Source organism: Triturus cristatus, chromosome 9, assembly GCF_964204655.1.
Source record: "Triturus cristatus chromosome 9, aTriCri1.1, whole genome shotgun sequence".
Classification (NCBI taxonomy): domain Eukaryota; kingdom Metazoa; phylum Chordata; class Amphibia; order Caudata; family Salamandridae; genus Triturus; species Triturus cristatus.
Genome location: NC_140592.1, coordinates 1191391673 through 1191407064, shown reverse-complemented (window position 1 = coordinate 1191407064; position 15392 = coordinate 1191391673). Strand labels below are relative to the sequence as shown.

At 49.7% G+C, this 15392-nt stretch overlaps 1 protein-coding gene across 2 annotated transcripts in view; it reads left to right on the top strand.

Moving 5' to 3' along the window:
* Window positions 1-15392, top strand: part of AQR (aquarius intron-binding spliceosomal factor) — a 396399-nt gene that overhangs the window by 197761 nt on the left and 183246 nt on the right. For both annotated transcript variants that reach the window (XM_085627198.1, XM_085627199.1), the window contains exon 24: window positions 5127-5236. In XM_085627198.1, the coding sequence (XP_085483324.1) occupies window positions 5127-5236 (110 nt within the window). The remainder of the gene's footprint in view (window positions 1-5126; window positions 5237-15392) is intronic.

Below are 15392 nucleotides of genomic sequence, written 5' to 3'. Positions count from 1 at the left end.
TTGTGAACGTAGTTTCTCTAAGCCCTATTTTAGTTTTTAATGCACTAAGAATAGAAATATATGGATAGATATGAATGGGGATTAAAACATATGTGCTGATCAAAATATAATTGTAGATGTAGCAAAAGCCTTACTTGATGGCTTCTAACCTGTTATAGTCGGAGGTAAAATGTTCTCGTCAGTCTTAAAATATTTACAGAGATGCTGGGATATCCCATCCCCACCACCATGGCCAACATACTTCTGGGGCTGCGCGATCCCTCCCTCGAACATCAGACCCGAGCCGACAAATTGATCATGTGGCTATGTATTGGAGCGGCTAAGATTACCCTGGCGGCCGGTTGGAAGAGGAAGGAGGTGCCGGCTGTTTCCCTTTGGCATTCCCGCCTTTGGAAATTGCTCAGTTTGGAGCGTTTGTCTGACATTTTTAGAGCTAATTACAAGAACTTTGAGTTTAGATGGGGTCCCCTGGTCGCTCTCCTTTCACGGGGCCTTCCCTCCGCTGTCTGTCCTGCCTCCATAAGAGCTCTACATCTCTTCCAATTTTGAGCATACTGCCATTGTCGTGTGACTTTCTCAATGCGTGAATGTTGCCGCCACCACGGGGAGGGTGGGGGATGGTACTACGGGTGGGATGTTTTGGGTTATCTTTTTCTGTCAGGTTTTGTCCTTTTTTACAACTGAGATACAGTGTTAATGAACTACTGCACATTTAGTGTCATATAGGCCATGTTATAGAGGTGATGAGTTGTTGTTGTAAACAGCAGCTACCATTCGCTGCCCACTGTTGGCCCTCGACTTGCCTCAGCAACGACCACTTTCAAGTTTCACAATATTTAGACTCTGTATCCTTCATTTAGAGCATTATGTAAAGATGAAGCTTGATTTATGCTGTCACTGTATTTCTTTGGCCTTTACCTTATCCCTGCGCTACTTGGCTCCCCTGCGCGGGATGCGACACTGATACTATCTTGGATGTATGTTGTAAAACGTTAATAAAAACATATTTGAAGAAACAAAATATATATATTTACAGAGAGCCAAGTAATGGAGCTATAAGTGGAAATAAAAACATAGCTATAAATGTTAAATAGTTGAAAATGAAATAATGCAGTGACTCAAGATCCCTTGGCGTTTGTTGTCAAGCTAGGATGCAGCAATAGATGGAACTGAAATAAACTCATGGATTTAGCAACAATTCTGCTTAGTATAGCTTAGGGCATACCATAACTGGTGCTAAGATTGAGTTGAAGGTTAAGTAAACTTTATACATGAATAAATCCGTTACATGTGGAGTGAAATTTGAGTCCTAGATGGAGATAACTATGTGAAAATCTAGTAATAAACGTAAAAATAAAACAGGAAGGAACCTACGGGGCTTCTCCTTGTAGCACCATAATCTGCTTGTCAGGTAAGCTTGAATACTGCTGTAGAAGGACGAAAATCTGCCTCTGGCTTGTGGCAAAGTCCTCCGATAAGCCAACATGCTAAACTTGTGCTTAGCGGCATGCCCAACATCATCTATTATATTGGCCATACTCCTGCAGCTAGGGTAGTACCCAAAAGCCAAAACCCTGTTGTAACATGAGCATAAAAATTTAAAAATTACTCTGCTGTGATTAGAGCTTTAAAACACCCTACTCTAACAGCCCTTCTAGAGTGGGGAGCACTGCCTTAACTGATCACTAAAATGCTGCTGCTGTGGCCAACTCAGACACCCTACTGGTAAAGCTAAACACCTGCTGTAGACTAAATTAAAAAATGTTATATGGGCAGGATATAGTGATGCTAAACAACCTGATGTAGGATGACTAAACATGTACCACAGATCGAACTCAAATTGTGAATGAACTGGTGCTTGCCGACTACTGAGTTCTCTCTGATGAGATGTATAAAACGTGAGAAACATCTGGAGTTGAAGCTGAGTAACACATACATATGCTGTTAGCTCCCCTTGTACAAAGTGCCGAAGACTAAGATCACATTATCAGGCTACTTAATTGAGTCCCAGTTGCAGCATCCTTGTACTAAAGTGGATCTCTTTAGATGTAGAGTTGAATTTTTAAGATTTTAATCGGAAGCTGTGGCAAGATTTAAGGGGACTCTATGACATACACATAGCCTTGGGCTGGGGCTCAGGTCACAAACCAGCTGTGGGAATGAGATGACAAGGCGGGCAACCTGCCAAAGAACCAACACTCTCGAAATCATGCAATGTGGCACAATCTAAATAATGACAGATCACATTGGATCTCATTGCAGGGATAGAGATGGATGGTGAACTCTCATTATTAGTGCCCTGATTGTATTTCACAAAGAGCTATGAGTAGGGAACATTTATTTATTTGTTTATTTAACAGTTTTATATAGTGCTAAACGCTGTGATGGTATGAAAGCACTTTGCTGTTTAACATAACAGTGACATGAGGGTCATAACAACGAACTAGGACCCAAAGACCTGACAACTAAAATAATTGTTGAAGAAAGTACGGGGAGGCATAGCTGAAGGGAAAGGCATCAATGGGACAAAGAATTGAGGAAGGCCAAATAGAGTGGAAGGTGGAGCAGAGCAGACAAGAAGCAGGTGCAAACAGCCAGGAGTATTGTCTGCAACAGATTGGGACAAAGTAAGGATGAGGAATGCTTCAGGGGAGGGGGAGGGAAGGGAGCTAGTTTAGGAATGTGCAAGAGAATAGTGGGTAAGTATGATGGGGGTGTGAAGCTAGGGATGAGAGGGAGAAGAAAGCGGAAAAGGGTATAGACAGAAGTGGAACTGCACTCTGAAGAGGCAGGGAGGAGGGAGCAGGAGCTAGATACAAGTTGAGGGAGAATTCATGGTGAAATAGCACAATTAATTATCTACTTACCTCAGGGGGAAGAAGAAGAGAGCAAGGGGAAGGACAGTGTATGGAAGGGAAAAAAAGAGAAGGGCAGGGAGAAGGGGAAGCACACTTGTAATGGGACTGGTAGTGATACATAAGAAAGGGAAGAGAGAAGGAAGTCAGCAGATTTACAGCAGAAGATGGTTAAACAAGGCCTAGCATAAATGGAGACCTAAGCAAGGCACATATTCAGACAAAATATATTTGACCTATTGAGCCAAGTCCAGTCTGAAAGGGTAAGTCTTAAGGTGTTGGCAGTAAGACTGATCTAGGAAAATAGACTGAGTGTATTCTCAAATGTTTTGGAAAAGATATGTGGTTTGATTCCTTCACAGAAAACAATCAACTGTTAGAGAATGGTGACTTGACTCAGGCTTTTCAGTAAGGTTTATCATTTTGGGGGGGAGGGAGGGGGGTCACCTGTCTAGAGGCACGCTATTTTGATAATGAACTGCTTGGCAGGGTGATGGCATCTGGGAGTAGATTTTGATGTCCTTCTGCAAAAAGTACCCCACACTCTGCTATTTCATGCGAGGGATCTATTATATTCTCTGGATGTCAGTCACCCTGCTGTGTAGGAAAGCAACTTGTTTTCTTTGTTAGATCCTCACCCACACTATTAGTGGCATGCCTCATCATCTGGTCTCATCCTGGTCCCTAAAAACCACAATGGGCTCAACCATATTATAGAGAGTACTTTGGGTAGTACTCCAGCCATGATCTTCATAATATAATTAAAAAAAATAATACAAAAGAAAAAAAGGTCAGGGCACTAAGAACCTGCACCAGTCAAACTAGTGTTATAATGTAAATAAACAGCAATGTGGTGCAAAGAGCCAGGGACGTGACCTTCACTAGTCCCTACTATTTGGTGCAACCCAAAGAAATGCAAAGAACAGGAATGGCTTCACAATGAGCTTGAATATCTTTGTGATGAGATTTCCTTTATTCAGTTATGCAAAATGTGTTTTTTTTTTCAGTTGTGCTAAAAAAAAAAAAAAATTCGGCTATGAATTGTATGCTGTAATTTTAACAACCAGAAAGAAAAAATTTTGCACAACTGAATAAAGGAAATCTCATCACAAAGATATTCAAGCTCATTGTGAATCTTTTGGGATACATTGTATCTTTTCATCTGTTGTTTTTTATGGACTTTGACATACATTACTGTCTACTATATACAAACTGTAGTTGTGTGCTGAGCCATTCCTGTTTTTTATAATTAAAAAAAATACCTTAAGCAACCAAGGAATCCCTTTAATCGCAGTTCAGTTACGTTTAAATACTTATGCATGCGTATGTATTTAATGATCATGTTACACTATTAGCTAGTGGACATGTTTGCATCCCTAAAATCAATGGCCTCATGTGTCCATGGATTTCATCAGGGGACATAATGTGCCCTGGGGTTATTTTATAGGCCTTTCCTATTATTAGGAAAAGACAGACAACATGCAACACACTCGTGCATCCATTAACAAGGTTAATTTGCCCAGACTGTTGTAAAAAAAGAAAAGGAAAAAAAAAGGTCATGATTCCCAAGTAGGAAACCATATGTTACCACATGGAAGGAGGCGTGTGGGCATGTCCCTGTAGTCACACATTCTTCAAGGGTAACATGCCAGCCATGGACCATTGTTTGTCTCGCTTTCCCTCCGGCTTCTTCTTCTGGGTGGTCAGCGGGGATCAACTTTGATGCAGGAGTTTTGATTTTTAATAAAAAGATCAGAATGGAAAAAATAAGTTAGGAGTGAAGCTGTAGACTGAGAAACAATAGTTATAAGTAGATCTAATATTCTGGTTTGTGTGGACTGATACTGGGACTATGCATAATCTCATTTTTGGCATTAAATAGATCTAATATGAATAGAGTTAAACATGGGGCTGCAATTGAGACGACCTGTCCTAAAATTAACATAGGTTAATGTGAACATAACAAAGTAAACTAAAGGACCAGATGGATATTCAATTCAGCTGCTGGTTGAGCTACAGTGGAGCTGTAGGTAAGGCTAAACAATAAACTTAGCTATAGATAAAATCAAGTTATGAAGTAAGCAATAGGTAGAACTGAAAGCGAGCTTAAAGTGGAGATAAACTGATAAAGCTGCAGAGACATTTAGGTGGATCTAAAACAGTACTAAAAAAGAACCACAGAAAAAGATGAGCATCATCATAAAAGGCTCATGCTGAGCAGCAAAAGCTGTTTTACCTTATACTTCTCTTTCTCCACCCCCCTCTGTGTAGGCCTTGAACCAGCTCTTTGAGAAGATCATAGCACTGGATATTGATGAGCGTCACCTGCTCCGTCTGGGTCATGGGGAGGAGGCTCTCGAGACAGAGAAGGATTTCAGCAGGTAAGTTTGAAGCATGAAAAATACAGATTCGAGGCATATGAGCTGCAGATTACACACTTGTGCATAGATCGCTATCCGGTGTTGGGCCCGGATGTTTGCAGTTTGTTTTTTCTCTTGGAAAGTCTTTGGAAGTCACGAGGTCGGTGACTCCTCCTTTGGATCGTATTGCGCATGGGCTTCGGCTCTATCCTCAGATTGTTTTCTTCCGCCATCGGGCTCGGATGTAATCTTCGCGCTCCGGTTCCGAACAGCTTCCAGTTCGACGATCGACGCGCAATCCTCACCCCAATTCGCGGTATTGTTTCGATCGCCATCTCCCCACTCGACGCACCTTCTCATCGGCACAGACCTTCGGTTCCAGTCGTCGACGGCGGCCTTCGGGCCTACCCAAGCTCCGGTCCTGGCTAATGGAAAGGACTCCATTTAAAAAGTGCCCTTGATGTGGGTCCAAATTCCCCACACCGATCTCCACGAGGTATGCAATCTCTGCCTCTCCCCTGAACACGAGGCTCGAGACTGTCCGGCGTGCAAGTCCTTCCGGTCCAAGAAGACTATTCGGGACCGAAGAGCCAGAAGAACCATGGCACACTCCTCGACGGTGATTCCGGACGACATCTTCGGAGAAGGCGTCGACGCTCCAGAACAGCATCACACCGACGTGGGTCTCGTCAGCGCCTCCGATGACTCAGATGTGGAGGACATCACTCCGGCACAGAGGGTCGTGAGTACTAATCTACCTCCCCCCACACCCTCACCGGCACCGAAAAAGGCTTCGGTCACTCCTTCGCCTCCGGGCCTAGGCAAGACCAAAGACACTGCTTCACACACCGCACCTTCGGGCCCGGTAAAGAAGCCAAGTAAGCCTTCCGGCGGCTCGTGCTCGAGCCGGCCCACCGTCTGTGCCGATAAACACTCTTTGGCACCGAAAAAGAAACCGGCCTCCCTCTCGACACCGAGTTCCGCACCAAAACACTCGGGGTCGAAACCCAGTTCTTCGGTACTGACACCATCTTCGGTACCGACCAAAGCACACAAGGCCACCGGCACCGACACTTCGAAGCCGAAATCCATCTCGGCGCCAATCAAACAACAGGAATTTCCTAAGCATGGTTCCAAACAACGAACCGGCACAGAAAAACCTAAAAAACCAACGGCCCGACGCCTTAAGCACCGACGGACCAACCAACCTCACCAGAACTCTTTACACCGGATCCCTTACAAAAAACATTAACCAAGGATCCCAAAACTGGACGTTTAATGCTCTCTATCAAAAAGAGACAACTGGACAAACCTCCTCTGCCTCACCCTCCAAAGAGGAAGGACTCTGCTACCTCCCCTTTCAGACTACCTTCTCCACCGCCTCCACCTTCTCCTCCTCCACCTCCTCCGCCGCCTCCACCTCCTCCGCCGTCTCCACCCCCACCGCCGTCTCCACCCCATCCTCATCATTCCCCAATTCCATCTCCGGATGATGATGATGATCAGGGGGATCCATATGATGACATAAGGGATGTGCCCCAAGATCTACCTACAGGGGACCCCACCCCCACAGGATACTCAGACCCATGGGACGATTATAATATCCCTGATATCCCTAACGTCCCACAGGACGATCTTTACCCTTCCAGACCTTCTCCACCAGAAGACTCATTGGGGTTCAACCATCTATTGCAAAGGGCGGCACACTATCACGGGGTGGATCTACATACTGACCACGTGGAGGAGGATTTCCTCCTCTATACATTTGACACCACACATAGGGCCACCTCCATATTGCCTATGCTCAAAGGAGTTATAAAACATGCGCCAGAGGTCTTTAAGGACCCAGTCAGAGCCAGGGTCATTAACCCGCGCATTGAGAAGAAATATAAATCTGCCCCTACAGATCCCTCCTACATTAGAGGGCCAGCGCCACTAGATTCTCTAGTAGTGTCCACCGCACGTAAAAGGGCCAACTCCCAGGAGTCAGGCGAAGCACCACCACCTGACAGAGTCTAAACTCTTGGACGCTTCAGGCAAGCGTACTGCATCCCAAGCTGCCAATATATGGCGTATCGCCAATACACAAGCGCTACTAGCCAGATACGACAGGGCCCATTATGACGAATTGGAAGCCATAATGCACCATCTCCCTGATAAATATAAAGCTAGGGCCAACAAACTAATTCAGGAGGGCAAAAACATTACTTATACCTCCATACGTTGTGCCCAAGACACAGGAGACACAGCCTCCAGGGCCATCAATACTCAATCAATCAATCAATCATAGGCATTTATAAAGCGCACTACTCACCCGGAGGGTCTCAAGGCGCTAGGGGGGAGGGGTCCGCTACTACTCGAACAACCAGGTCTTGAGCTTCTTCCTGAAGGAGAGGTGGTCTTGGGTCAGGCGTAGGTCGGTGGGGAGGGCGTTCCAAGTCTTGGCGGCCAGGTGGGAGAAGGATCTTCCTCCTGTTGTCGCTCTGTGGATGCGGGGGACGGCTGCGAGGGCGTGACTGGTCGAGCGGAGGTGGCGTTTGGGAGCGTAGAAGTTGAGACGGCTGTTGAGGTAGGTCGGGCCTTGGTTGTGTAGGGCTTTGTGTGCGTGGGTGAGGAGCCGGAAGGTGATTCTTTTGTTGATCGGGAGCCAGTGCAGGTCTCTCAGGTGTCTGGAGATGTGAGTTCGTCTGGGGACGTCGAGGATGAGTCTCGCCGAGGCGTTCTGGATCCGCTGGAGTCTCTTCTGGAGCTTGGCGGTGGTACCGGCGTAGAGGGCGTTGCCGTAGTCCAGTCGACTGGTGACGAGGGCCTGGGTGACCGTTTTCCTGGTCTCGGTGGGGATCCACCGGAAGATCTTATGTAGCATGCGCAGGGTGTTGAAACAGGACGAGGAGACGGCGTTGACTTGTCTGGTCATGGAGAGGGAGGAGTCCAGGATGAAGCCCAGGTTGCGTGCGTGGTCTGTCGGTTTGGGTGCGTTGCCCAGGGCGGGGGGCCACCAGGAGTCGTCCCAGGCGGAGGGTGAGGAGCCCAGGATGAGGACTTCCGTCTTGTCTGTGTTCAGTTTCAGGCGGCTGGTCGTCATCCACTTGGCCACGTTTTTCATCCCTTCGTGTAGGTTGGCTCTGGCGGTGGCGGGGTCGTTGGTCAGGGAGAGGATCAGCTGGGTGTCATCGGCGTAGGAGATGATGTTCAGGTTGTGTTGGCGTGCGATGGCCGCAAGGGGGCTCATGTAGACATTGAAGAGGGTGGGGCTGAGCGAGGAGCCCTGAGGGACGCCGCAGATGACTTCCGTGGCTTCTGATCTGAACGGGGGCAGGCGGACTCTCTGTGTCCTTCCGGTGAGGAAGGAGATGATCCATTCCAGTGCCTTCTCCTCGATCCCGACGTTGCTGAGGCACTGCACTAGGGTGCGGTGGCAGACAGTGTCGAATGCCGCGGAGAGGTCCAGGAGGATGAGGGCCGCTGTTTCTCCGTTGTCCAGCAGGGTTCGGATGTCGTCGGTGGCAGCGATGAGGGCGGTCTCGGTGCTGTGGTTGGCCCGGAAGCCTGACTGGGAAGGGTCGAGGGAACCAGTCGTCTCGAGGAAGGCTGCCAGTTGCTTGTTGATGGTCTTCTCGATGACTTTGGCTGGAAACGGGAGGAGCGAGATGGGGCGGTAGTTCTTGAGTTCGGTGGGGTCCGCCGTTGGTTTCTTTAGTAGAGCGCTGAGTTCGGCGTGCTTCCAGCTCTCAGGGAAGGTGGCGGTGTTGATGATGTCCCGCAGGTGGGGTGCGATGACCGCGTCGGCCTTGTTGAAGATGTGGTGAGGGCAGGGGTCGGTTGGGGATCCGGAGTGGATGGAGTTCATCGTGCTGATGGTGTCTTCGAGGTTGATCGGTGTCCAGGCGTTGAGGGTGGTGGTGGGGGGCGTTGGTTTGGTCGTGGGGAGCGTTGGTTGTGTTCTGAAGCTGTTGTGTATGTCAGCGATCTTGTTGTGGAAGTAGGAGGCGAGGGAGTTGCAGAGGTCTTGCGATGGGGTGATGTCGTTGGTTCCGGCGTTGGGGTTGGAGTGCTCTCTGACGATGTTGAAGAGTTCCTTGCTGTTGTGTGCGTTGTTGTCCAGGCGGTCCTTGAATACTGTTTTCTTGGTGGCGTGGATCAGTTGATGGTGCATACGGGTGGCGAGCTTGAGGGTAGTCATGTTGTCCGGCGTTGGGTCTCTTCTCCAGGCTTTCTCGAGGGCTCGGCAGTTCTTCTTGGAGCTCTTGAGTTCGTCGGTGAACCATGGGGCCTTCTTGCTTCCGGGTCTGCTGGGTGGGGTCCTCAGAGGGGCGAGCTCGTCCGCGCAGGTGGAGATCCATTTCGTGAGGTTGTCGGCGGCTTGGCTGGGGTTCGGTGAGCTGGCGGGAGGGTGCTGGCTCAGGGATGCGGTGAGTTGTTCGGCTGTGAACTTGTTCCAGCTTCTTCGTGCAGCCTGTTGCTGGTGGTGGTGGACCGTGGTTCTTTTGAAGGTGAAGTGGATGCAGCTGTGGTCCGTCCAGTGGAGTCCAGTGGCGTGGCTGAAGGAGATGTCTTTGCTGGACGAGAAGACTGCGTCGAGTGTGTGTCCGGCGAGGTGGGTGGGGGTGGTCACCAGCTGCTTGAGTCCGAGGGTGGCGAGGTTGTCAAGCAGGGTGGTGGTGTTGCGGTCGTTGTTGTTTTCCAGGTGGAAGTTGATGTCCCCGAGGAGGATGTAGTCTGCAGAGGGGAGGGCGTGCGGGCTGATGAAGTCGGCGATGTCTTCGCTGAATTGAGTGCGTGGTCCCAGGGGTCGGTAGATCAGGGTGCCTCTGAGGGTGGTCTTGGGGTCGGTGTGGATCTGGAAGTGCAGGTGTTCGGCGGTTGTCAGGGTGTTGTCGGCGTTGGTCGAGATACGGATGGTGTCCCTTTGGATGATGGCGATGCCTCCTCCAGTCTGGTTGTCGCGGTCTCTCCGGATGATCTTATAGCCCTCTGGGATGGCGATGGCGATGTCGGGCGCTGAGGAGTCGTTCATCCAGGTTTCCGTGAGGAAGGCAACGTCAGGAGCTGTGGTGTCGAGGAGGTTCCAGAGTTGAACGGCGTGTCTGTGGACGGAGCGGGTGTTGAGCAGGATGCACTTGAGGTGGTTGCTGCTGGTGTTCGGCTTGGCGGGTGCTGGTGTGGGGCAGGTCCGGATGCAGGTGAACTTGCAGGTGAGGCAGCTGAAGGGTCCGTGGGTGCGTCTCGGAGTGGCTCGGTAGCACCCGGGGGTTCGGCCGGTGTTGAGTGCGTTGAGGGTGGCGGCATCGTAAGTCCGGCGGGTGGGGTGGCCTCTGCGGAGGCCAGGGATTCTGGCGCGGGGCGCGGTCCAGGCGCGGACAGGCGCAGACGGGCTTACCGTTGGCGCACCTTCGGCGCTCAATCGGTGCTCCCGCTGCGCGCGTCCGCTGCGCGGTCGCTCTGGGGGCGTCATAAGAGGGGAGCCGGGAGGGAGGGTCTGCGGGGAGGCGGGGAGCGCGGGATCCAATCGGCGGGCGGGGGGGCGGGGTCTCGTGTGAAGCGGCGGGAACCTGGGGGCCCTGTGGCGGCTGGGGCGGCGCTCGGCGGCCCTGTGGTGGCTCAGGCGGCAGCAGGAGGCCCAGCAGGTGAGGAGCAGGCGGGAGGTGTGGGGGCGACCAGGCCGAGGGCACAGTGGTCACACCTGGGGCAGAGGAGAGGGTCCCCTTAAGAGGGGAGCCGGGAGGGAGGGTCTGCGGGGAGGCGGGGAGCGCGGGATCCAATCGGCGGGCGGGGGGCGGGGTCTCGTGTGAAGCGGCGGGAACCTGGGGGCTCGGTGGCGGCTGGGGCGGCGCTCGGCGGCCCTGTGGTGTCTGGGGCGGCGCTCGGCGGCCCTGTGGTGGCTCAGGCGGCAGCAGGAGGCCCAGCAGGTGAGGAGCAGGCGGGAGGTGTGGGGGCACAGTGGTCACTAGACTAGTGTCCTCCTCCGTCGCCATGCATGGCTAAGGATCTCAGGTTTTAAACCAGAGGTACAAGCCTCCATCCTCAACCATCCCTTTGACCAGGAACATCTGTTTGGCCCAAAAGTGGATGAGGCCCTAGAAAAAATGAAAAAGGACACCGACACAGCAAAATCTATGGGAGCCTTTCAATCACACCCTCCCAGACGCTCCTTTCACCGCTCTTCCTTTCGGAGCACATCCAGAGGCTACTCCTCAGACACCGCTTCCACTTCATATAAATCCCCTACTCAATCCACCTTTACAAGGGGTTACCAAAGAGGCGGCTACAGGGGTAACAATAACAAAGGCAGAGGCAAGACAAACACCACCCGTTCTGCCACACCACCTAACCAATGACTTCCCTCCGCTCCCCCCAGACCATCCCACTCCGGTCGGGGGCAGACTCCAAAATTTCCTTCCTCTCTGGGCTACCATCACCTCAGACAAATGGGTAACACAAATAATTCGGTCAGGATACTGCCTAGAACTAATATCTACCCCCCCAAACATTCCACCCAGACAACGCCCAATGTCACAAGAACACCTAATGTTACTAAAGCAGGAGGTAATCTCCCTCCTATGGAAAAAGGCAATAGAACAAGTTCCTACCAACCAACAAAATATGGGGGTGTACTCCCTATATTTTCTTATACCAAAAAAGGACGAGACTCTACGGCCCATCCTAGACCTCCGGCCCCTAAACAGATACATACACGCAGACCATTTTCACATGGTAACGCTTCAGCAGGTACTTCCGCTACTCTCCCAAAACGACTTCCTCACCACTTTAGACCTAAAAAACACGTATTTCCACATTCCAGTGCACAACGCTCACAGGAAGTACCTCAGATTTGTAGTGGACGGACAACACTACCAATTCAAAGTGCTCCCGTTCGGAGTCACAACAGCACCACGAGTATTCACCAAGTGCCTAGCAGTGGTGGCAGCACATCTGCGAAGACAGCACATTCATGTCTTCCCATACCTAGATGACTGGCTGATAAAAGCCAGCTCATACAATCAGTGTGTACAACACACGTTCACCACTATCCAACTACTTCACCAGCTAGGATTCACGGTAAACCGAGAAAAGTCCCATCTATAACCATCCCACGTCAAACAATATCTCGGTGCCACCATAGACACCTCAAAAGCGCTAGCCTACCCCAATCCCCCCAGGATTGCAACTATTCAGGCTCTAAGTGCAAAATTCATGGCACAGCACTCCCTTCCAGCTCGAGTGTTCATGCAACTAATAGGGATGATGGCCTCTTGCATCTTCATAGTACCTCACGCAAGACTCCAGATGCGTCCTCTGCAAGAGTGCTTAGCGCGCCAATGGAACCAGGCCCAGGGTCAATTAACAGATCTGGTGTTGGTAGACGGTTGCACCCATCGCTCTCTGCAGTGGTGGAACACCACAAACCTTTCCAAAGGTCGACGGTTCCTAGACCCGGTTCCTCAGATAGTACTGACAACAGACACATCGCTCTCCGGCTGGGGAGCTCATCTATTACATCTCACCATGCAGGGCAAATGGACACCTCAACAGAAGTTACTCCATATCAACCATCTGGAGTTACTAGCAATCTTCTTAGCCCTAAAATCTTTTCAAACACAGATTTCAGGCAAGGCAGTCCTTATCCGCAGAGACAACATGACAGCCATGTATTATATTCAAAAACAAGGCGGCACACACTCTCCACAGCTCTCTCAACTAGCACAGAGCATATGGAGATGGGCCATACCCCAGAAAATCTTTCTCCTAGCCCAACATGTCCCAGGAGTCCAAAACACTATGGCAGATCTGCTCAGCAGACAAACACAACAAATCCACGAGTGGGAGCTTCACCCGCAAGTTCTTCACCCGTACTTTCAAATGTGGGGGCATCCACAGATAGACCTCTCCGCCACCCACGAAAACACCAAATGCCCAAGCTTCGCCGCCAGATACCCACACCCATTGTCCAAAGGCAATGCGATATGGATGAACTGGTCAGGCAGATTTGCGTACGCTTTTCCGCCTCTCCCACTCATTCCACTAGTGGTGCGCAAACTACAACAACACTCCCTCATACTAATATTGGTAGCTCCAACTTGGGCCAGACAACCGTGGTACACCACACTGCTCCAACTATCAGTAGTACCGCACACAAAATTACACCTCTCTCCACACCTCCTAACCCAGAACCATGGAGAGAACAGACACCCGGACCCAGCTCAGCTCAACCTTGCGATCTGGCTCCTGAAATCCTAGAATTCGGGTACCTAAATCTTCCCCCTGACTGTATGAACGTCATCAGAGAAGCTAAACGACCTACCTCTAGAGCGTGCTACGCCGCCAAGTGGAAACGCTTTGTTGTCTATTGTCATAACAACACCATCAATCCTCTGGACGTGTCCATTCAACACATCATAGGCTACTTACTTCACCTACAAAGGTGCAATCTAGCCTATACGTCCATTCGACTGCACCTCGCAGCCATAGCAGCTTACCTACAAAACAGGCAACATCTATCACTCTTTAGGGTACCTGCCATTAAAGCCTTCATGGAAGGCCTTAAAAGAATAATTCCCCCCAGAGTGCCACCCTCACCTATGTGGAACCTTAATATCGTTCTCACAAGACTAATGGGGGCCTCACTTCGAACCTCTGCACAAATGTGAACTTCAATTCCTAACATGGAAACCGCTTTTCTTGTAACCATCACTTCCCTCAGAAGGGTCAGTGAGATACAAGCACTTACCATTCAAGAACCTTTTCTCCAAATGCCCCATAACAAGGTTGTTCTCCGTACCAACCCAAAATTCCTCCCAAAAGTCATTTCTCCCTTTCACCTAAACCAATCTGTAGAACTACCAGTATTCTTCTCGCGACCACAGACCGTTGCAGAAAGAGCTCTTCACACACTAGATGTCAAACGAGCCTTACTCTACTACAACGAGAGAACACAACCTTTCCATAAGACCAAACAACTGTTTGTCTCTTTCTCTCCACCACACAAAGGCAACCCCATCTCCAAATCAGGGATAGCTAGGTGGATTGTCAAATGCATTCAAATTTGCTACCACAAAGCAAAACAAACGCTATCCATTCCCCCTAAAGCCCATTCTACACAAAAAATAGGGGCTTCCATGGCATTCTTAGGGAACATCCCATTAGATGATATCTGCAAAGCAGCTACATGGTCAACACCGCACACTTTCACTAAACACTATTGTGTAGATGTGCAAACTAAGCAACAAGCTAGTGTGGGCCAGGCTGTACTCCAACATTATTTCAAACCACTGCAACAGATACGTGTGTTCGCCGCTAAGGTTGGGTACTGCTATATAATCTATGCACAAGTGTGTAATCTGCAGCTCATATGCCTCGAACGGAATATGCTACTTACCAGTATGCATCTGTTCTTGGGATGTAGAGCTGCAGATCGACATACGCCCACCCGCCTCCCCGGCTACCTGCATCTGTTCCAGTTTATCTTATTTAGATACCACACACATGGGCCTCTTCACTGTTATTACTACGCTCCATCTTTCCCTGCTGGCGAAAAACAATCTGAGGATGGAGCCGAAGCCCATGCGCAATACGATCCAAAGGAGGAGTCACCGACCTCGTGACTTCCAAAGACTTTCCAAGAGAAAAAACAAACTTCAAACATCCGGGCCCAACACCAGATGGCGATCTATGCACAAGTGTGTAGATCTGCAGCTCTACATGCCAAGAACAGATGCATACTGGTAAGTAGCATATTCCTTACAGCACTCCCTTAGTCGCAATCAATTTCACTAGAACATATCCATAATGTAGCAACATAACACGACAATATATGTCGAAGTTTTGTAGTTGTAAGGCGAATAAAGTGTGTCCAAATAACACACAGGTTCTCAAGGGTTCTCCACAACAGATGAAAACAGATCTCCTTTATTTGTACACGGCAAATTCCCAGCAATTTATCGAAGCCAACACGTGTTTCGTCTGTACAATGTCAGTATTCAGACTTTTTCAAGGCAAGATAGACAATTGAGTCTGGGTTCCACGTCACATAGCGTTTTATAAGTAGGTGGTATCCAAGTGAAAAAAGCAATTCAGCAACCCTGTTGCACACGAGGGTACTCACCCTACAAGATCTGACAGTTCAGGGGCTCTGGGACACCAAACATCAGAATCTCCACCGTAACTTCCTAGAACCTCA